Genomic DNA, 23,551 nt, shown 5'->3' on the forward strand with positions numbered 1-23,551 from the left:
TCAGACGAACACCTTGCGGGCGGGGAAGTTGTGCCGCGGTGGCGGCGAGCTTTGTTCCTGGTGACACAGCGGCCGCCGGTCGAGGGGGTGGCCGCCGTGTCGATGGTCGGCGGTTCCTAGACAGGCGGCGGTGTCTATTGAAAGCAGGGGGCGCGGCGGCGACGGTGATGGTGGCGCTCTAGAGGGGTGGGAGTCGGCTCGGGCGTGGGTAGGAGGTGGGAAATCAGTGTGTCTGGCTGCTAGGCGGAGCGCACGCTCGTTTTCAGACGTGCCGCGAGGCGCCGACGCGTCCGATTCGTGCCCTTGGCGAAGGGGCCGGCACGGGGTTGCTGGTGATTCTACTAGGCTCGAAAATTGGTCAGCGCCTTTTGGAGCGCACCGGTGCGAGCTCATTTTCGCTGCCGGCCCCCAAATCGCTATCGGGGCCGCTATGGGAGGCACCGGTGGAGATGCTCTTAGGCACCCTACCAAACTGCGCTTGACAGAGCGTTCGGTGAACATTTATGATGGTGTTTTTAGGGTGCGTCTGATTCCAGTCACATCCTTTAAATAAATAACTAAAAAAATAAAATCAAACGGAAAGATAAATTTCCACTCAAATTTCTTATATGTTACAAGGATTTGAATGGAATTCGTTGAAATTTAGGCCTAAACTAAAATTATTGGCACGTGCATCGGGAGCGGTCGTAGTAGTACTGGAAGAAGTTATTGATATGGGCATTACCCTTCGGGTAACCAATATTACGCTACCTCCTACAGCCCAACCAGGGGCCCATGAAGATCATCCATCGACCAAGGTGAGTCGTTATGACGGTTCCAAAAGAAGGATTCTTGACGAACAAGTCAAGAGGACGAAGAAACAAGGAAATTTTAGATGTAGAACTCTTTGTAACCTAGTTGAACCCGGACAGAACTCTCGAGACCTGGCCTGGAATATAAGGGCTAGGAGAGGGTCTGCCGAGGGACACACGATCACTGCAACCAAAAAACCACCGCAATTCTAGAGCTAGGTCATTAGAAATCTTAGCCTCTCGACGAGATCATAGTCTTAGCCTTCGGCTACCCCATTGTAACTCGATAATTTCGATAATCAAGATCAGAGAAGCAGGAAGTAAGGGTTTTAACTCACCGAGGGCCCCGAACCTGGGTAAACCTCTCTCCCCATTTGTTTGGTACCCGATGTCTCGTGTCAGCCTGCAGGATTTCGTCAACCCTAAGCTCCAAAAGGTGGGCATTGCCGAGGAGCACCCTTGTCAGTTGTAGTCGCCTTTATCGATGATCTCCTGCTTGCTGCCAGGGACGGCGGCTCGTCCTTTACCATGCCGCTTGGACCAGCTTCGACATCGTCGTGCGTGAGGGCATCTCCATCGGGCGACCTAAACAGACTGATCCGTCCGCCATGACCCACATAACCACAAATTTTGGGGAACCGATGCGTCGATGCAGATAGGCCATGGACAGCGCGCATGTCCGACCTCGCGTGTCGCGGCCCCGGTTGGAAGCGACCAGCGGTTGCAGCCATGGCCATCAAAGCGCGATCACTGACCACCGCCACCGTCGCCTGCTCTGGTAGCGCGGTCATGCGCCGCCTCTATCATCAATGTCGACGGCTCGTTCTCCGTGCTGGCATCCAATGCATTGGCCTTTTTAAATGCGGCCTCCGTGATGCTCACCTCCAAACTCCTCCCCCAACGCGACGTCGCCGTGTAGCCAGCATACCTCGCCGCAAGGCCACCACCTACTCTATGTTGGGCCGCAACAGGCGCACACGCCTGCACCTGGCCGCCACCGCCACCGCCTCCACCTCCACCTCCGTAGCCGGAGCGGAGATAGAGCTCGTCACACATTTTCAACGTAGGCCTCAACGAGGCTAACATAGCGGAGTCTGTCCTCCTGGACACGTAGTTTGAAGCCGACACGGAACCTGAAGCGACCGAGGAGGAGCAGGAGCTCATCGCCGACTAGAGTCTTGTCGGCTGGCGCACAACTAGAGAAACGCCTCCCGCAGCCTAGAGTAGGCTAACTAGCAATTCCTCCAGCGCGTCATGGAGGTCTGCCGCGAGTGGTTGCCTACCGAGGTGTCTGGGCGGCTGCTCATGGTGGCCGAGAGACAAAGGATCCTTGAGCTAAACGCTCGGACCATTCACCGAGCAAACCCGCCGCGAAGGTGAGAGGCTCACCATAAACGCCGATTTCACCATGAGGCAGCGGTTCGCGATGATCCAACGAGCCGCCTCTACGAAGAACAACGGCGGAGCTGGGCCACAGTGCCCGCCAGCAGACGGCTACCATGGTTCTATTTATTTAATATTTAGTTGTTTTCCATTTGAGTTGTTCAGTCGAATGAAAAGCGCAATGTGTTTGTTATCTCTGGCCAACAAGCCACAATGGTAGCGTAGACCCAAAGGGTCATCCACTGCGCATGTTGGCCTTGCCAGCCGGATAGAGGCACACAATACGTCCGCGCGCCAACCTAAATGGACCAAAACAGACCATTTGCGTCACCATTTTGGATCAGCCCGCTGGAGATGCTCGTAGGTCTACAAGTGTCCAACTGAACTCACGGATGGAAGAGGCGATCACGCGGCTAATGTTCCCCCACCAGGCGTCGTGGTCGTTGAGCGATGACATGAAGACCGCATTGTATCCCGACATGTCGATGGGATCGTCGCTGCTGGCGATGAGGCGCTGGTGGTAGTGGTGGAACATCGCCACCTTCACAGATTTGTCGGCCTCGTCGTCGTCCTCAACGATCGGCTCATCGATCGTGGTGCCGTGGCTTCGTGAAAGGACGAGATAAGAGTTTTAAAATTATTAAGGATTTAGCTTGTAAGAATGTGGATTTAAACTAACATTTATTTTACAAGTAGAAAACCTAAATATGCTAGGCTTAACTAAGTGCAACAATAATAACTCAAGATAAGCAATATAGTAACAAGATATATGTAACAAAAGTGATACAAAGGTATATGCACTTCAATAACAACGACTATCACAAGGAAAGTAAACTCGGGTATAAGATAACCGAGGCACGTGGAGATGAAGATGTATTCCCGTGTTCCCCCTCACAAGGTGAGGTACGTCACGTTGGAGAGATGCGGGCTACCACGAAGGTCTCCCAAACGCCACGAAAGCTCACCTTCTTCTTCAAGCCAATACCATGAAGGACAAAGGTCTTTCCCTTATGGCTAGCTTTTTCTCCGCTCCAGAAATGGAAAGCTCCACAACCATTTCACAAGCTCCATGAAGGAGAAGCTCAGGCCTCTTCACAATCTTCCACGAAGAGGTCACTGGGGCACCAACCGCCAAGCCAACTAGGAGGTTATCCTTCCAAGAGTAACAAGATCATATTCTCTCACTCTAACTAATCGTATTGGAGAGCTCAACACTATGCAAGGATGCAAAGCAAGAACACCAAAAAGGTGCTCAAAATTCTCTCTCAAATCCCACCAAAGCAACAAATGCTAAGGAGGAACTAGAGAGGAAGAACAATGGTGGAGGTAAACCAATGGCTCCAAGATATAGATCCCAAGAGTTACCCTTACTTAGAGGAGGAATGGATTGGTGGAGGTTATAGATTTAGATCTCCTCTTTCAAATCCCTCAAAAAATGCAAGAATCATAGGAGGGATGGGAAAGGAAGCAAGCTCAAAAAGGTCAAGAATGGTGGTCAGAAACGTGCCAAAAAAACACCTAGAACAATGAGAAAGAAGGCCCCTTTATAACCCTTTAAGAAAATGACAGTTTGAGCTAAAGTCGAGCCACCCATGCTGAGCCAGGCAGGACCAGCCAGGGTGCCGACCTAGCCAGCAGCAGCACTCGGCCTGCCGATCCAGACGCCGAAAATGCAACAACTTTTGCATTCGGACTTCGATTTCGATGATCTTGGGCTCTTTGGAATCACGATAACGAGCTCTACAACATTATTCATAGAAAAAATAATAGTCCAATAATTGAGTAAGAACAACAATATGAAAGGTTTTTCCTATCTATAAAAATCAAACTGGTGAAACCTCCAAACATGAAAATGCAATGGAATATGCATACGGATTCCATTTTAGATGAACTTGGACTTGTTGTAAAGCTAGAAACAAGATCAAGAACCTCAAATAAAGAAACACCAAGGAGAAACAAGAATATAGGGATCTAAAATATGCAAAGGATTGACGTTCCTAAGACGATGCGATCAAGTTACCCAACCGAAAGCCCCTCTTGATAGTGCGGCTATCTATCCTATAACACGGTCACCCACAACCACATTGAGACCGGTAAAAGGAAAACCTAGCAAGGGCATACATTGCCTTGCGCATCTCGCTTGATCTTGATGATGATGCTTCATGCTTCATTCAAGGCGTAATGCCCACTTGATCATTGTTGCTTCGTGAAGACTCATGATTGCTCCGCATACATCACTATGGGAAAGCTTCATTGAGGCACATCTTCACATGTATATTATCACCAAATGGACGACAAGCTTTAAGCATGATATCTTTGATATGCTTATCTTGAACTTTTCCTTCTCAACCTTGATGACATCCAAGCTTGATGCTATCCTCTCATGAGCTATATGAGATCATACTCTTGATGCATGCCCATAGCAAGATACCTAACCCACATAGACAACACAATATATAGTGGGTTAGCTCATGAAGCATAATTGACAAGTCTTACCGCCCACAAGATCACATGATCCAAAGTGGTAAAATCTTTATGCTTCATGTGTTGACCAACTTGAGTTCAATATTTACTCTTAGTCTTGGTCAACCTTGTATCTCTTCAAAACGATGATCTTGATGTCAATACCAAATGTATATATTTATCTTCATGGCATCCACACTTGAATCCAACACATGGACTACAAGCAGTACCTATGGAACATTCCTTCATATAAACACAACGAAAAACTTTAGTTCAAAGAGGATTTTCATTAATTACCAAAAACGCACTTAGGGGCAATGTACCCTTAGAATCTCCCCCATTTTGGTAATTGATGACAATCTCGATCAACAAGAGGGTTTATATAAGGAATATTAGAAATAAACATGCAACTTATCTGAGAGTAAGTTGTATACAAGAGGTTGTATTTGATATGGTCAAGTAACACAAAGTTACTAGCCCATATCAAAACCGATTCTACTCACATAAACTACAACTAATGCAAGAGATGTGAGTAGAACCAACATATATAGAGGAAACTCCCCCAAAATATATGCACGGTGTGATGAATTTGAATTTCATTGCATACATTGTCAAACTTAACTTTTGGGACAGTTTCCACTATATATTCAACCATGCAAAGCATAATAAATATGAAATGCATGAGGGGCAACACACTTAAGCACAAACCAAACTTAAGTATAAAACCATATCCCTTGAACCCTCTCAACTTCTCCCCCCATTGTCAACAAGTGACAAAATGAGTGCCAAATTTAGAAGGCCAATATAGTATGAGTTCCTCTCCAAGGTGTGCATTTCTCATAATATGAGTGGAATCAAATGCACTTATCCAATAACGAATACATGGAGGAAAACACAATATATTGGGAGCGGCGTTTTGGCTCCCGGTGCTCCCGGTTTTTTTGAAAAATTAAAACAAATCGAAAACTTGTCAAAAAATTCCGGAAACAATCATGCATGTACCTGACCATGGCACGCACCATAGTGTAAAATTTCGTTGCAAAATGTCATTGTATGCGCCCTGGACAAAAATGACAAATTTCTGACATGAAATGAGATCCAAAAATATGAATCTCAGATCTGGAAATTTGTCATTTTTGCCCAGGACGCATACGATGACATTTCGCAGCGACATTTTACAAGGTGGTGCGTGCCATAGTCAGGTACGTGCATGATTTTTTTCGGAATTTTTTGAAAAGTTTTGAAAAACAAAATTTGCTTCCCAAAAATACGGGAGCAAATGCTCCCGGAAGCCAAGACGAATTTCCGCAATATATTGATGATCAAAGATTGCAAAAGATAACAAGGTGAAGAAACTTCAACGAATGAAGCAATCAATCAAAAGATCCAATTGGATAAAAAAAAGATTTCATGGTAGAGAGAGATAGTGCTCTAAATGAAATAAGAAGATCCCCAAGGTTCGCACGTAAATTAGAATTATTGCATTTGAATACAATATGCACAAACATGGAATCATAACTCTCTCTTAAACATTTAGAACACAAACAAGAAATAGGTTATTGATAATAATCAATGCGCTTATGAAGACAAACTTGAGCCCAAAAACATTCATGAGATATGAGTGCATGAAGATGCAATCAAAGTAAATCAAGCATGCATAAATCAAGTTCTTACCAACAACACCAAAACCAAATGGATAAGAAAGATGGTCGGCAAAGAACAAGGATATCAAGGCTAGAGATTAACACTTTTATGTATAGCAAATCGCACAAACAATGCATATTACTCCAGAATCCTTTATATCTCCTAGAATTTAGCTAGACGTACTCACATTGTGATGTGCACATGCGAAGAACCGCCAGCTGGTGTTCGTCCCTTCGAAAGAAACGGCTTTCTCTAGAACACGGTCATGGATGCAACAAATAGAGGCATCATAGTTGGCAAGCTCTTGGCACGAAGGATCGTTGATGATCTCTGGCTCGTAGTCAACCTCTAGGTACTACATCGGCAACATGGGGAGCATATTAAAGCTATTAAAACCCAAAATTTCTACACTTAAATGCGGCGTACACGAAAATAACAAAATATTCAAATGACACTATAATGGTTCGTGAGGTACTATTCACAGAAATAGGGATTTGTTGTTTCACATTTTTGTGTAGGTCACATATGATCGTTTATTTGTTCCAAAATCTGCACAAATAAGTATCAACATAATACAATATCTACATACGTGCGTTTTTTTTCAATTTTTCTGAAACTTTGAAATAGCACTTTTTGGAACTTTCAATATAGGGTTCATGTGCCCCCGGGTGTAACCGGGTATTTCTCTCTCACACTATGATTATATAGTTGGATATCAACTTCTAATATTTTGTAAGTAAAAGTAGACACGCATGTCTATATATCTCGATATGCGTACATATATACTCCCTCCTTCCTAAAATAGGATGAGTATAATTTTTGGTCAAAGTCAAACTTCATAAAGTTTGACAAACTATATAAAAAATATGTCAACACTTATAATTTCAAACCAATATTTTTAGAATGGTCACGAAATATACTTTCATATTGTGTACATTTGATATCATAGATGTATATATTTTTTCTATAGTTAGTCGATCTTTAAATAATTTGACTTTGACAAAAAAATATTCCAATGAATAAGGCATATTTTTTAAAAGTCAAGCTAAGTAAAGTTTGGCCGAACTTTAAAAATATGTATAAAAAACCAGGATATTATATAAAACTAGTTGAATGCACGTGCGTTGCTACGGTTTTTTTTTTTATCATGTCACTATAATGCGTGCGAACATTCACATGAAGAAAAGAATAACCACAAAGTATATTCTAAAAATATTAATGTTCTAACTCTCATAAAAATTTATTTCAAGAAAAGGTATAATTTAACATCTTTTGAATATGAAATGAACACTGATTAATTATCTTTTATTATCTAATATCTACTCGTTGAAGCTCTTTAGATCGTGTACAATGTTAGGGATTTCTTCTACTTCATTTTCATGCATCGTTCTTGATAAGTGTACCAAAAACCATCCTGCATAAGCAGTATATGTTGTTAACATTAAGATTCAATGTGAAAATACCAAAATGTACAATGTAGAATACCCACCGTGCATACTGGACAAACCATTTCTTTACTCCCTTCGATCGGGTTTATTAGTCATAAGTTCAAAGTATGTGCAAGTCTTGTTAGACCAAGACATGAGTCTGGTGCATGCTTGATTTAGACTGGAAAAAAATAGACAACAGTGATAAGATCAAAGTCTGTGCAAGTCTTGTTAAACTCAGACATGAGTTTCTTTGATACCTATGAAAACAGTATTGATATTGTCAGTCAAGTGCCAAGTGATGTATTCTTGCTCACTCTATGCTGAGTGAAATAGTGAGTTTTTATTGCTGAACCTTCTTAATTATTGATAAATGACCTACCTCACTGAAGTAGAGCTGCAAAGGAATTCTGATATTCTGTATGCTAGTATTGTTGGTTGGTTCATGTATGACTGCAGCTAGTAGGGTTAGTTTATTCATGTATGAATAAGCCACCTGGTCGCTTCAGGCCTGAGATCTTTGATTTCTTTTGTGGAATGATGATGATCCTTACAAATGAAATAATAATATATTTGAAGTTAAGTTGGTCTAAACTACATACCGCCAGATACAAACCTTATTTCCTTTTATTAGCAAGTTACTTTAGATCACGAAACATCTTTAGGTTTCTTTAGGTTGTGCTCCTTGGCGACAAGGTTGTTGATATGTTCCCTCTCGAGAGACTTGAACCAATGTACCATCTACACAATTCATGATAATGATCTATTGGCGGAAAACACATCTTGCAGCATCCATCACCCTCTTCTTCATACTCCCATAGGAGAAAATTCTCTCGATCCTCTCTACTCTCTCGTGCATCATATGAATGTGAATGTTCATCTGAACCTGTCGCACTTGTTCTAGTAATGTAACTTGTCAACCATCAATGAGGATGGGTACACCTTCTAATACCAGGTGAGCACCCAACGGATCTTATTCTACTCACTCTGCCTATTGTGTGCAGCCTTCACTCGTTGGAGTTTATCTGCCCCTAGAAATCAGTTGAGCTGCTGGGGGCACTGGTGAATGAAAAATTTGTTGACTAAAGTTCTCTATTGGACGGCACCTAGGATCCAGCGACATCCATATTTCGTCATCCATGCATCTTTTTGATCCGGAAGAACTGATGAATTGTTCCTTTTGCTGGGAAATTTGGCACTGCTGTCATGTGCACTTATTTCATCTTTTTTGCTTCTTCACCTTGCAAATATGAAGACAAATAGTTAGGCAATGCAATCAAGCCTTTAAAATTCACATGCCACTGATGCTTTGTAAAATATTTCTTAAACAAAACAGTACATCATCAGAAAAATCAAGTCAGTATCCATGCTAGTGTTAACATATCAATGCTTGATCAATGTAGTGCCTCTGCAACTAAAAACCAAGTGCATATCAAGCCCTCGCCCTTATAGCTTATAAGTTATAACCATATGCGTTTGTGAATCAAATTTTTTGCTTGGAATTAGAGAATCGATATCGTTCCAGAACACAAAACCATTGAATGGCAAGCATTCTAGATTATAGAGATATATAAGATATAACCTTTTTCTCACCTAAGTGGTCGCATGTAACAACCGACAAGAGGCGAATGCTGAAATCTCTAGCTAGCCATACTTGGTCGGAAGTGCATGAGCACGTAGCATGAAGAAGGGGATAGGAGAGTCCTGCAAGTTTCAGCTATCCCTTGGAACAACCATAGAAGGAAACAATAAGGTAGATAAGTAATGAAGGCACACATTTTAGCGATTATACGAATCGAACCAAGAAAATCATACTCAAGTAGAATAATCACCCTGTGCACTTTCCATAGTACTAATTTAGAAGAAGCCAGGTATAAACATTATGCAAATATATCATTTATCAAAAAAGATCCATTGATAATCAGTTCTCTTTCATAGTTATATGCTAGAGAAAATCAAGTAACAAAAAATCTTTAAATATCCACAACCAATTTTTTTCATTCGCCTCTGTTATTGGCTTTAAAGGATGCTTGTTGGTGACCTTGATATTTTTCCAGCAGTTACTTTAATGATTCAGATGTCTGTCAAATCATAGAGTAAATAGACGATGAATATGGAGATACAGATAAAACATAATCGGCTCTAGAGTAGAAAAACAACCAAGTTAACATTACCTTCCACTGGCTCCTCTGCCCTGTAGTTTATGTGTGGTTGTTCCAGCTCGCTCTAAAAAGAGGAATACAATTTGATAAATACTCACAATGAAAAAAATTCCTCCAAAGCCGCGGCCTTATCCATCGAAAGAGACCCCCCCCCCTTGACAAGGTATTAACTTATCAATGCCTACGAGTTGTAGACTAGGGTTTAGTTGGAAGTTGAGGGCAAGTAGATCTCGAAGGTTTCAGCCGAAAAGTACTCGACGATTATGAAACTAGGGTTTGAGAAACAATGATTCGATGATCTCTTTGTCCCTCGACCCCCTTATATAGGAGGTGGTGCCGAGGGATTCGCATTGTACAAGTTACGCAGTCCGGAAGGTGTCTAACTCCTCCCGCAAGATTACAAATATTACTTCCTATTACAACTCTAGCTTTCCTTAGCAATATCTTGGGCTTCCGAATCTTCTTATTCTTCGAGTAGTGGGCCTTCAATAAACCCCGGGTACTATCTTCGGCAGGCCCATTGGGGATGCCTATGTCAGTAGCCCCCGAGATTTTGCTTGAATCGTAGAGTCGTGGAAAATCTCCACTCGTTTATTTTTACTCAACAACTTAAACTTTTCTATATTTCTTCACATGAATTTCTATATTGTACAGGGATAATGGTAGTTGGGGCTAGTTCATCTGACGGATCAGGTACTAGTTAACTGCTCTAGTGGCAATCCGCAAAAACCTACTTCAAAATCACGTCCCTGGACATTATTTCGGGATACTGGTGTAAACTTCGACAGGTGCCGCTTAAGGTCTTACCATTCCGTCGAGTCCCGGTCATATTTATCGGGTACCTAACGCGTCCGTTAGGATTTTTCTTCGTATCCGTTGATACGGATAAAAGTAGCAAACCGACGTCGGAGACGGCGCCACACCTCACGTAATGGATCTGGGGTCTTACCTTCGCAAAGTTTTGCGGCATTCAGAAATTGATCGCAACTTCGGCGTTCTGAGAATATATTGTCGAGTGCTTATTCGGCTGATGGAATGGCACATTTTATTGATTCAAAGATGACTTATATTGCTTTCCCGATGGGAGTATATGCAGAGTTATTTATAACTCGAAATATATTATTTTGATCTTCTATCTTTCCTCTTTTCATTCTGTCTTTTTTTTTTTATAATTTCATCGGGCACGCGAACAGCGTTCCCGATGGGAGTAGCCCCCGAGGCTACAGCCAAGGACTTGTGCTTGGTTGTAGGCTCCACGCTTTATGCCGCTATATTTTCTTTCTCTCCGGAAGTTTTATAATTTCTCGGGTGCGCGAACAGCGCTCCCGATGGGAGTAGCCCCCGAGGCTATGAACAAATATTTGTATTTGATCATAGGCTCACGCCATTTCTATCTTGTCTTTCTTGATCTTTTCATTTTTTCAAAGTAGCCCCCGAGCATTTGATCAAAAACTTGTATTTGATCAAAGGCTCTTCAATATTCTTGCATGTCGCCGTTTGATGCAACTGTTGAGTCGAATTTTTCTTTCTGCCAAGGTGACTTTATTGCTGACGACAGCCACGATTGTAAGTCCAGAAATCGCGAGAAGTTTTCTCCCGCTGCCCTGCGGGCCCAAATTATCCATTATCTTGACACGTCGTGTAAGTGGGGGACACACGTTCTCCGCTTTTCCTGGCGCATGTACCGTAACTTCTCCAGTGTTAAAATACTTTTTTACCCTTGTTTCCACGTGGTTATCATCTGCCGCACACTTTTTCCATCCTACGGTTCGTCGCTTCGCCGCACCTCTATATAAGATCTCCTTCTTCTTCCTCGAGCACTTCCGCTCGCGCCGTTCTCCTACTCTCCTCTGCAGAATCTCCTCCTGCGCCCCTCAATTCCTTAAACTTATCTTCTCCAAGCTGCATTCCTGCGCCATTGTTGATGCCACCGCGTCGATTGACCAGGCACAACACGCCTGAATCGTCAATGGCCGCCGCGGATCTGGGAAGCGCGGAGTGGGAAAGGTCCAAAATTTCCACTCAGGACATCAATCTCTGGGGATTAACAAGAAACCCAAGGCCCTGTGCTTCCCTAGTGAAGAAAGCTACCCAACTCCTCCAATGGGGTATCGGGTAAGCTTCGTCGACCATCTCATTCGCGGTCTTTCCGCCCCTATTCATCCTTTCCTCCGTGGATTGCTTTTTGTTTATGATCTTCAACTTCACCACCTCACACCCAACTCTATCCTCCATATCTCCATTTTCATCACCCTCTGTGAGGCCTTCCTTGGCGTTCAGCCTAACTGGGCGCTATGGAAGCGCATTTTCTTTTGTCGCCGTAATGGCTCCCCCAATATCGCCTATAATATAGGCGGCGTTGTTATTTCTGTTCGCCCCACAGTCGATTACTTCGACGTCAAACTCCCTGACTCAGTTCAAGGGTGGCGCAAGAAGTGGTTATATATTCAGGAGGAGAACCATGGATGTGCTGAAGACAACATCCCTCCTTTTGATGGTGCCGAGAAAATCCTTCGCCACCGTTCCTGGAATGCAGAGGCAACCGAGGAAGAAAAAACTTCGACAGAGGCCCTGATGACTCGCATCCATGAGTTACAAAATACTCGCGGCAAAGAGTTGTCAGGTATCCAAATTACAGCGTATTTTCTTAGGACCAGAGTGCAGCCTCTTCAGGCTCGCAAAAACCCTCTCTGGAAGTATGCTGGCGAGGAAGACGCAGATCGGCTGTCAGTGGATTTGGAGGTCAAGGATTTAGAAAAACTTGTCCGAAAAATCTCCTCTCTTAGCAAAAAAGACTCTGTCCCTTCTTCGTGTCGTGTAAAACCGTACAGCGCTAGCCATGCGCTTCCCAAGGTAAACTTTGTCGATTGATTTGTTACTGCCTCTCTATCTTTTGCATCTCCTTTTTGACATCTCCCCCTGTTTTTGTACAGAACCATCCAAATCTTGTCTCGCTTCCTCCCCTTCCTGAAGGTGGAGAAGTCGACGAAAGGGCCGTTGTCACCGACGACAACCAAGATGCCCCTTCTTTTGTGAATGAACCCGTAGACTCTCGCAAATCTGCGGGATCTTCTGAAAAGGAAGCTGCCTCCGAAGGCACTGCGTCAGCACAATCTCCTCCTCATGCTGTTTCTCCCAAGAACAAAAGGAAAAGGAATGATGTCGAAGATTCTGGCACCTCCAAAGCCGAAGAAGTTGCTCCTTCACGTCAGAAGGCAACTTATGATCCATACCTCGAGGCCCTCATCAGTTCGTAAGTTATTTATTTATTTATTTTGGTACTCGAAGATTTTTTCTATCTTGCTTTTTATGCTGCCAACATTTAATCGCAGTGATGATGAGGAAGAAGTACCAGCTTTTGATGTGGCTGCTCGAACGAGTACGTCACACACCCTGGTTGTTTCGGATACGCCAGTTGAAGGAGAGGAATCCTCGCCTCCTCAACAAAATGTCGGCCCTTCTACTCCTCCTTCGAGCCCTCTTGTCCCTTCACCGAAAAGGGCAAGGGTTGAAACAATCCCGGAGCCTACTCTCCAATTGACTAACTCCGCTAACCCTCTCTTGGATGATGTAAGTTATTCACTTTCTTGTCACTGTATTTATTTCCTCTGTTTGCTTCCTTATGCCATCATAATTTTCCCATTCCGACATTTTCTTTCTTTATCCTTCTTTGACAGCCTATGATCAAAGAGCTTATTCGTATCGGTGCCCAATTCATTGGGTATCGTGAGTATGCGAGTAAAACTGAAGGTAATGCCTTGCTGCTTCTTTTTGCCCTTGCCTTCTTACGCCTGGGTTGTCGATGTTTTTAACGAAATTTAACTTTCTTGGCAGAAAAACTGACAGAGGTCAACAAACGTGCCAATACACTTGCTCAAGAATTAGAGCAAAGTGAAAAGGCTCGGAAGAAAGCCGAATCAGATGCTATCCAAGCTAGAGCAGAAGCTGACAAAGCCAAAGCCGATGCTGCCGGTGTCGAGGATCTTAGGAAGAGACTGCACGATGCCGAGACTTCGCTGAGCGAGCATATAGCCGCACAATCTGCTCGCGAGGAAGCGATCATTAAGCGCGTAAGGTCACAAAACCGTCGCTTTGTCAGTAAGTATCTGACCCACTTCACATCCTTTCGATTTTCTTTCTTTCACTCGTTCGTTGATCAATAAGTTTTTGTCTTGACAGGTAAAACATCTCAAGAATTTGAACTTGAAGATCCTGACAACGATCCTCTTCTTGACGCTATTTCATTCCTTGAGTTTCATGGAACAGAATCACGCGAGAGTATTGATCAAGCTAAATCCGGGTTGTCGCGACTCTTCCCCTATTTCTTCCCGAAGAAAGAGGAACCCGCGACTTTCCTTGCTCTTGCCAAGTGTTTTAATCCACCACAAGATCTTGGACTGAAGATGCGCCAGGAGAACATGAAGGTTGCTGTTGAAAGCGCTGTTGCCTTGGTCGCCGATAGCCAACAAACTATCGATCGGGCGAAAGTAGGCGACACAGAGCAGATAGAACAGACAAAGTGGCGATCATTGATCAAGGCGGCAAAGCCCAACACGAAGAAAATCCTGTCCTATCTCGGGATCAAGCCATCTTCGACTCCTAGCTCATCAAAGCCGGAGGTCTAGTTGAATGCTCTTTCTTTTTATTTTTCCTGTTTTTTTAGTTGGTGTCGCCATATGAGTTTTGGCGACAATTACCTTAGTACTTTTGAAGAACTCCTTCTGTAATATCCATGTAAATTTCTTGAAGAGCAATGGAATTCTGTCTTGTGCAGTCCTTTGATATTTGAATTTTCTTTTCCAGCTTGATATTTGATAACTACTCTGCTGATCCCCATTCTGCCGATACTTCTCCTGCTTCTTCCTTCTCGAAGAAAACACTAGTCAATGATAACTTTGTCGACGGTTCTTTGGGACAACATTTGTCACAAGATTTGCAAGACTTGCGCCAACAACTTCAATCTATGAAAAAACAAACTCTTGTGATGATGGAACAATATCGACAGGCATCCGAGAGAGAGAACATTGCTCTTCAACAGGCAAGAGAAGCCATTGCTGCGAAGGATGCTGCTGTTGCTGAGGCTACCGAAGCTTCCTCTCGAGAAAATTATATGCTTCAGCTAATGACTGACGCCAGCCTGGACATGACAGGTACATTTCCTGTTCATAACCATGCTGGATATTATTGCCGCTATTCTTCCTTCCTTGACAGTTTGTTTACTGTACCAGGCTCATTTTTGGATACTGCTGCCGAAGATCAACGTGTTGAGGCTCGAACCAATGTTTTGCTCAGACTGGCTGCATGATGCGTGTAGTTGACACGTCCGTTGGGAACCCCAAGAGGAAGGTGTGATGCGCACAGCGGCAAGTTTCCCTCAGTAAGAAACCAAGGTTTAATCGAACCAGTAGGAGTCAAGAAGCACGTTGAAGGTTGATGCAACACCAGAGATTCCGGCGCCAACGTGGAACCTGCACAACACAACCAAAGTACTTTGCCCCAACGAAACAGTGAGGTTGTCAATCTCACCGGCTTGCTGTAACAAAGGGTTAACCGTATTGTGTGGAAGATGATTGTTTGCAGAGAAAACAATAAAACAAGTATTGCAACAGATTTGTATTTCAGTATTAAAAGAATGGACCGGGGTCCACAGCTCACTAGAGGTGTCTCTCCCATAAGATAAAAGCATGTTGGGTGAACAAATTACAGTCGGGCAATTGACAAATAGAGAGGGCATAACAATGCACATACATGACATGATAAGTATAGTGAGATTTAATTGGGCATTACGACAAAGTACATAGACCGCCATCCAACCGCATCTATGCCTAAAAAGTCCACCTTCGGGTTATCGTCCGAACCCCTTCCGAGTATTAAGTTGCAAAGCAACGAGACAATTGCATTAAGTATGGTGCGTAATGTAATCAACAACTACATCCTCGGACATAGCGCCAATGTTTTATCCCTAGTGGCAACGAGCACAACACAACCTTAGAACTTTCTCATCATCGTCCCGGTGTCAATGCAGGCATGAACCCACTATCGAGCATAAATACTCCCTCTTGGACTTAAGAGCAAAAACTTGGCCAGAGCCTCTACTAGTAACGGAGAGCATGCAAGATCATAAACAACACATATGTAATAACTTGATAATTAACATAACATGGTATTCTCTATCCATCGGATCCCGACAAACACAACATAGAGTATTACGGATAGATGATCTTGATCATGTTAGGCAGCTCACAAGATCCAACAATGAAGCACAATGAGGAGAAGACAACCATCTAGCTACTGCTATGGACCCATAGTCCAGGGGTGAACTACTCACTCATCACTCCGGAGGCGACCATGGCGGTGTAGAGTCCTCCGGGAGATGAATCCCCTCTCCGGCAGGGTGCCGGAGGAGATCTCCGTAATCCCCGAGATGGGATCGGCGGCGGCGGCGTCTCGGTGAAGGTTTTCCGTATCGTGGTTTTTCGCCTCGTGGGTTTCGCGACGGAGGCTTTAAGTAGGCGGAAGGGCAGAGTCGGGGCCGACGAGCGGCCCACACCACAGGGCGGCGCGGGCCCCTTGGCCGCGCCGCCTTGTGGTTTGGCCACCTCGTGGCCCCACTTCGTATGCTCTTCGGTCTTCTGGAAGGTTCGTGGCGAAATAGGCCCCCGGGTCTTTGTTTCGTCCAATTCCGAGAATATTTCGTTACTAGGATTTCGAAACCAAAAACAGAGAAAACAGGAACCGGCACTTCGGCATCTTGTTAATAGGTTAGTTCCGAGAAAATGCACGAATATGACATAAAGTGTGCATAAAACATGTAGGTATCATCAATAATATGGCATAGAACATAAGAAATTATCGATACGTCGGAGACGTATCACTGCACAACATGGCTCTAACTTTTGGGTCACTCTTGAGCGTACCCGCCAAATTGTCAGATTTCAAGACCGCGCGGCTCAGGTCCGTGACTTCCTTGACTTCTGTACGAGGACTTTATTCTTAGTTTATGGAACCATGTTCCCTCGCAACAAGATGCCAGAAACTCTTCCTGCACTAATGGAAAAATTTCGAGATGCTCCTCGAATCCATGGCTTTGTGCGGGCTCAACTCTCTGCTGGCGCAAGATTTGCTATGATGATGATAAAAATTTGCCATCCAAAATTGCCCTTGAATCAAATTGTTCCCACGTGCCTGGCTAAAATGTCGAAGAAAAAGAGGAACGTGGGCTAAATTGATGATCTGGTGACTCCTGTGGCCGAAGATATGATGGATGAACTTCTTCGGATGGATGCTGAGTTCTTTGTGAAGGGTAGCTATGCCGAGCATAGTACTCGTCCGTCCAATGAACGAACGAGCATAGACCATGTGCTAGGTATCCATTGAGGATTTTTTCCTTATTCTTGCTGTAGGTTCACCATTGATATGTCTTTGTAGACATGATTTATATTGTAAAGTTGTCATCTCTGTAAATATGTATTATTTCTATTTTTGATCGTCAAGCCCCCGAGCCTTTGGCTGGAACTTATACTGTTTTGTTATCCCGAAGATTTTTCTCTTATTGCGAGAAAATATATATATTTTGCTGTCGATGGACACGAGCCCCGAGTGTCTAGGTTGTGACGTTCTATATTTTTGTTGCGAGGTTTTTAGACCAAAGCAATAGACTTTTGACGAGTATACTATATTTATAGTTGCTATCTTCCGATATTCTATTTGGCGAGGTATTTCTTGTACCAAGGCGAAATATTTTGGTAAGTCTGGTCTATCTGTATTGTATATATTTTGTAATTTAAAGGCACTGAGCCCCCGAGCATGTCGAAGAATAAGAAGTATATCTGCACTATCTTTATTATATTGCAGCACCGCGAGCCCGCCTCATTAAAAACCTTTTCGGCCCCACTCGGTGCCCCGAAAAGGAAAAGAGTGCGTCTGAAAACTCGCGGGCGTTTCAGTACATTGTATTTTACAAAGGAGGACTATATTTCGACTCTAGGCGTAGAACCGCCTGAGCTGTGCTACGTTCCAGGGGTTTTCCTCGGGAACCCCTGTCTTCTTGTCCTTGATCCTGTACGCTCCTCCGTCGATGACTTCCGTGACGACGTAAGGTCCCAACCATGGTGACTCGAGCTTCTCGAGTACTTTGTCTGGTTGAGCCGTAAAACCAAATCGCCGACCCGGAAAGATCCGGGCCGTAATCGTCGACTCGTGGTAATTCTTCGGATCTTGCCGGTACTTGGTAACTCGTGACGAGTACTTCATCTCGAGCTTCATCGAGTGCATCCATATCATCCTCCCGAGCTTTTTGTGATGTTTCCTCATCATACTCGTTACTCTTGGAGAATCGTGCTCTATTTCAATTGGTAATACTGCTTCGGCTCCGTGGACGAGAAAAAATGGAGTTTCTTGTGTCGCCGTATTTGGTGTTGTTCGGATGCTCCACAAAACACTTGGCAATTCTTCTGGCCAGGTATGTCGAGCCTTTTGAAGTGGTCCCAACAGACGTTTTTTAATGCCGTTGCAAATTACACCATTGGCTTTTTCGACTTGACCATTGGTTTGGGGATGTGCAACTGATGCGAAGTGCAATTTGATGCCTACCTCTGCACAATATGCCTTGAACTCCTTCGACGTAAAATTGCTGCCATTGTCTGTGACAATGCTATGAGGCACTCCGAACCGAAAAACGAGGCCTTTCACAAATTTTATTGCTGATGCTGCATCTGGTGAATTTATTGGCTTCGCTTCTACCCACTTGGTGAATTTGTCGACAGCGACCAAGAGGTACTCGTATCCTCCAGGCGAAGCTTTGTGCAACTTGCCTACCATGTCGAGTCCCCATTGGGCAAAGGGCCACGACAATGGTATTGGCATCGGCTTCCGCCACCGGAGAGTGCGGTTTTGCGGCAAATCTCCGGCACGCGTCGCAGGTTCGTACTATCTCTTTTGCGTCCTCGATTGCTCGTCAACCGTAGAATCCTGCCCGAAAAACCTTGGCTGCAATAGCTCGACTGCTTGCGTGGTGACCACATATTCCTTCATGCACATCCTTTAGGATTATTCTTCCTTCTTCAGGTGTGACACATCTTTGCAAGACGCCTGAAATACTTCGCTTGTATAACTCCCCTTTGACCACTGTGAAAGCTTTGGATCGTCGAATAACTCGTCTTGCTGCAACTGGATCGTCGGGTATTTCCTGCCTGAGGATATATGATATGTACGCTTGCATCCAAGGGACTTCTACCATCATCACAAGTTCTTGGTCCTCTTCGTCTTCCACGGCTTCTTTGAGAGACGCCGAAGTTTTTTCTTCCTTTGCTTTTTTCGGCATCTTCTTCGGCTTTGTTGATCTCTCCGCTATTTCTTCCCAAAATACGCCTGGCGGGATTGGAAGGCACTCGCGACCCGATGTTTGCGAGAACGTCGGCTTCATCATTGCTCAATCTACCGATGTGATTTACTTCGCATCCATCAAACAGCTTCTCAAGCTCGTTGTACAACTCCTTGTATGCTATCATGCTCTCATTGATCGCATCACATTGGTTCATAACTTGCTGAGCCACCAATTGTGAGTCGCCAAAGATTTTTAGTCGAGTTGCGCCGCAAGCTTTCGCCATCTTCATCCCGTGTATGAGGGCTTCGTATTCTGCTTCATTGTTGGATGCATTTGGGAACGTCATCCGTAGGACATATTTTAACTTGTCGCCTTCAGGTGATATGAGTATCACTCCTGCGCCAGCTCCTTCTATTCTCTTGGATCCGTCAAAGTTCATAGTCCAAGTTCTCGACAAATCTGGGGTCCCGTGTTTTGCAGCTCCATCCATTCTGCGATGAAATCTGGCAAAACTTGCGACTTGATTGCCTTTCTTTTTTCATACGTGATGTCCCGAGGAGAAAGTTCTATTCCCCAAAGGGAGACACGCCCTGTAGCTTCTGGATTGTTTAGTATATTTGAGAGAGGTGCTTCATTGACTACATCGGGTGTGCCGAGAAATAGTGGCGCAACTTTCTTGCCGTTGTAATCACTCCATATGCTAATTTCTGGTACTGCGGGTACCGTTGTTTGGAGGGCGATAAAACTTCACTAAAAAAATATACCGGCCTTTGCACTCCATGGAGTTTTCCTTCTTCTTCTCTTTCGACAACTAGCACCGTGCTAACCACCTGGGGTGTGGCTGCGATGTACAGCAGGAGAGGTTCCTTTTCCTTCGGCGCCACCAAGACTGGTGGTGTCGAGATTGTGCGTTTCAGATCCTCGAAAGCTCTATCGGCTTCTTCGTTCCACTGGAATTTCTCCCCTTGCTTTATTAAGGCGTAGAACGGTAGTGCTTTTTCTCCCAGCCTGGCGACGAATCTGCTCAAAGCTGCGACTCGCCCAGTTAATTGCTGTATTTCTTTCAACTTTGTTGGCTTCCTCATTGTTACGATGGCTTGTATTTTATCGGGATTTGCTTCGATCCCTCTTGCTGAAACTAGGAACCCAAGAAGTTCTCCTCGCCGGGACGCCGAAAGAGCACTTCGTCGGGTTCAGCTTGAGGCAGAATCTGTCGAGGTTATCAAAAGTTTCTTTGAGATCTTCGATCAGCGTCGTCCCCTTCTTTGACGTTATGACTACATCATCGATGTATACTTGCACATTTTTTCCAATCTGTGTTGCCAAACACTTCTGCATCATCCTCTGATATGTTGCTCCCGCGTTTTTCAAACCAAAAGGCATTGTTTTGTAGCAAAACACGCCGTAAGGTGTGATGAACGCTGTTTTTTACTTCATCTTCTTCTTTTAATCTAATCTGGTTATAACCAGAATATGCGTCTAGGAAGGAAAGACGTTCACATCCTGCCGTGGAGTCGATAATTTGGTCGATCCTCGGGAGGGGAAAATGATCCTTTGGACAATGTTTATTGAGACACGTAAAATCGACGCACATGCGAAGGACTTTAGTGTTTTTCTTTGGTACCAACACTGGGTTTGCCACCCATGTGGCCTCTGTATGCAGCTCTTTGATAAAACCAGCTTCTCTCGGTCGATCAATTTCCGACAGACATAGCCTTGCGATTTGGTTCCGAAAAACGTCGCAAAGGTTGTTTTATTGGTCTTGCTAATGGATCCAAGTTTAGGTGGTGCTCGGCAAGTTCCCTGGGTACTCCTGGCATGTCAGCTGGACACCATGCGAAGATTTTCCAGTTCTCACGGAGGAACTCGACGAGCGCGCTTTCCTATGCGAGGTCCATGTCGTTCGCGATGGATGTCGTCTTTTTGGATCCGTCGGGTGAATCTGCACCTCCTTAGAATTTTTCTCGGTGTTGAAAGTTGATTCTTTATTTGGCCTTCCAACGTCCGGCAGCACGTCGTAGTCGGTCATGAGCCTTGACGCCAAATACTCAGCTTGCATCCCGAAAGTTTCTGATATTCGATGAAAATCCTTATCACATTTATCGGCTAGGGCGAAGCTTCCTTTGACTGTGATTGGTCCCTTAGGTCCAGGCATCCTCCACAATAGGTACGTATAATGTGGTACCGCCATAAATCTAGCATATGCCGGTCTTCCCAACAAAGCGTGGTACTGTGATGGGAAATCTACAACTTCAAACTCCAACTTCTCGATTCTGTAATTTTCTCGGGTCCCAAACTGAACGTCGAGATTAATCTTCCCCAGCGGATAGCTTGGCTTTTCTGGTGTGATACCGTGAAATCTTGTGTCCGTTGGCTTCAAGTTTGCTAGGGATATGTTCATCTTCCTTAATGTATCTGCATACATAAGGTTTAAGCTGCTGCCGCCATCTATAAACACGCGGGATACGTCAAATCCTGCGATGACCGCTGGTAGTATGAGTGCTGACTGCCCTGGTCGAGGAACTTGTTGTGGATGATCCGCTATAGTGAAGCCAATGTCTTGCCCTGACCAATTAAGGTACTCGACTGTTGGTGGAGGCATTTTCTCTGCCATGAACACCTGCCGCGAGATTACTTTCTGAGTTCTATTAGATGGCCTTCCCTTCTGAATCATCGAGACCGCTCCGTTAGAATTAGGATCAACGTAAGGTGGTGGTGCAGGTGCCGCCGCTATTCTGAGCTGATGTCGATTGTCGTTCGTAATCGCGGGAGGAGGTGGCAAGTGAACCTCACTTCTGGGTTCCCGAGGATTTCTTTGCGCTGCCTGTGCATTAGCATGCCCTGCATATCTTAGCATTGCTTGGAAATTACGACAATCCTTCTGCAGATGTCCCGACTGTCTTTTTCCGTTGCTGTCGAGGAAAAAGTGCGTCTGACACGGCCCGTTCATCATTTCTTCGGGAGACACGAAAGGCCTTTGGAATCTTGGCCCGTTATTTTGCCTATTGTTTCGAAATTCATCTCTATTGTCGCCTCGTTGCTCATTACTTCTCTGGAAATCATCTCTGTTGTTTCCTCCTGCACTTGCTCGGAAACCGGCCGAGATTTGTCCTGGAGTATCATAACTCGAGTACTGCTGAGGAAATCGTCGCCTTGGTTGATAATTTCGACCGCGGTCTTCCTCTGGCGACCTATGCCGTTTGTTGTGGATAGCATCTTCTCCATCTGCCCATCTGTTTGCTATTTCCATTAATGCGGATACTGTCTTTGGATTGGTTCTTCCCAAATCTTCGACAAAATCTCCACGCCTGATCCCTGCGACAAATGCATCTATTGCTCTCTCGTTGGATATGTTTTCTGCCGAGTTTTTGATGATGTTCCATCTTTGGATATATTTTCTCATTGGCTCATCTGGCTTCTGTCGACACGCCCGTAATTCCTCTAGAGATGCGGGTTTCTTGCAGGTGGACCGGAAATTCTTGACAAATATGTCCTCGAAGCTATCCCAGCTGTCGATAGATCCGGGAGGAAGCTTTTTGATCCAAGATCGTGCGGCTCCACTTAAATGCACTTGGATGCTTTGCATAGCTGTTGCTCTGGTTCCTCCAGTTAGCTTCACCGTCTCGAGGTAATCAACTAACCAGTCCTCTGGATCTTGCAGGCCGTCGAATTTCTTGAAGTTATCGAGCAACTTAAATCCCGAAGGGACTCGAGTTTTTCGTACTCTCCTTGTGAAACACGGCAAACCGCACATATCCTCGTCGTTTAATTCTGGAGAATGCCGATGTTCCCTTCGCTTTGCCGTGCTCGTCTACCCTTGCTTGTGCTGCCGTGTCTCTTGCTCCACTTGTTCCTTCGACGATTCTTGCTGCTCGCAGCCGCAGGTCGTGGACTATTTTGCCTTGCTCGCTCCCTCCGGCGGTGTTGATGCAAACGCCGTTCCCATGGCTTCGGGTCCTGCCACCGCCATGTTATACGGTGCCTCCCTTGGATCTCCCGGAGGTGGCCTAGATGCAAGGATAAAGGCTTGTGTCGCCATATACCCAGCTTCTGGTGTCTTGGGGATAATATTCCCTCTTGTGTCTATCGACATAAAAGACATGTCGAGGTTTTGAACCAGGTACTCTCTTTCTCCTTCAGGTATATGTTGCAATCTTGACCTTGCTCTGTTCCGAGCTTCTCTGTGGCTATCTCCCGAGGTTCCGGATTGTCGACTTAACTCCGCCCTTCGCACGCTTGAAGCGGAGGCTGCCTCCTTTCTTCTATTTAAAGCTTCGTCTCGTTTTTGCAATTCCCTTGCAGCTCGTGCGAGCCTATATTGATATGCTTGCAACTCTGCTGGCGTGGCTGTTGTAG

The 23,551-nt window shown here is 44.7% G+C and overlaps 1 protein-coding gene across 1 annotated transcript in view; it reads right to left on the reverse strand.

Moving 5' to 3' along the window:
* Positions 1 to 6,607: 6,607 nt before the first annotated feature.
* The window catches only part of LOC124703608, a 39,096-nt gene continuing 22,152 nt past the window's right edge, over positions 6,608 to 23,551 (reverse strand). The window contains exon 10 of the mRNA XM_047235833.1: positions 6,608 to 6,636. Coding sequence (XP_047091789.1) covers positions 6,623 to 6,636 — 14 coding nt within the window. The 3' untranslated portion in view covers positions 6,608 to 6,622. The remainder of the gene's footprint in view (positions 6,637 to 23,551) is intronic.

The sequence above is a fragment of the Lolium rigidum genome, chromosome 3 (assembly GCF_022539505.1).
Source record: "Lolium rigidum isolate FL_2022 chromosome 3, APGP_CSIRO_Lrig_0.1, whole genome shotgun sequence".
Taxonomy (NCBI): Eukaryota; Viridiplantae; Streptophyta; class Magnoliopsida; order Poales; family Poaceae; genus Lolium; species Lolium rigidum.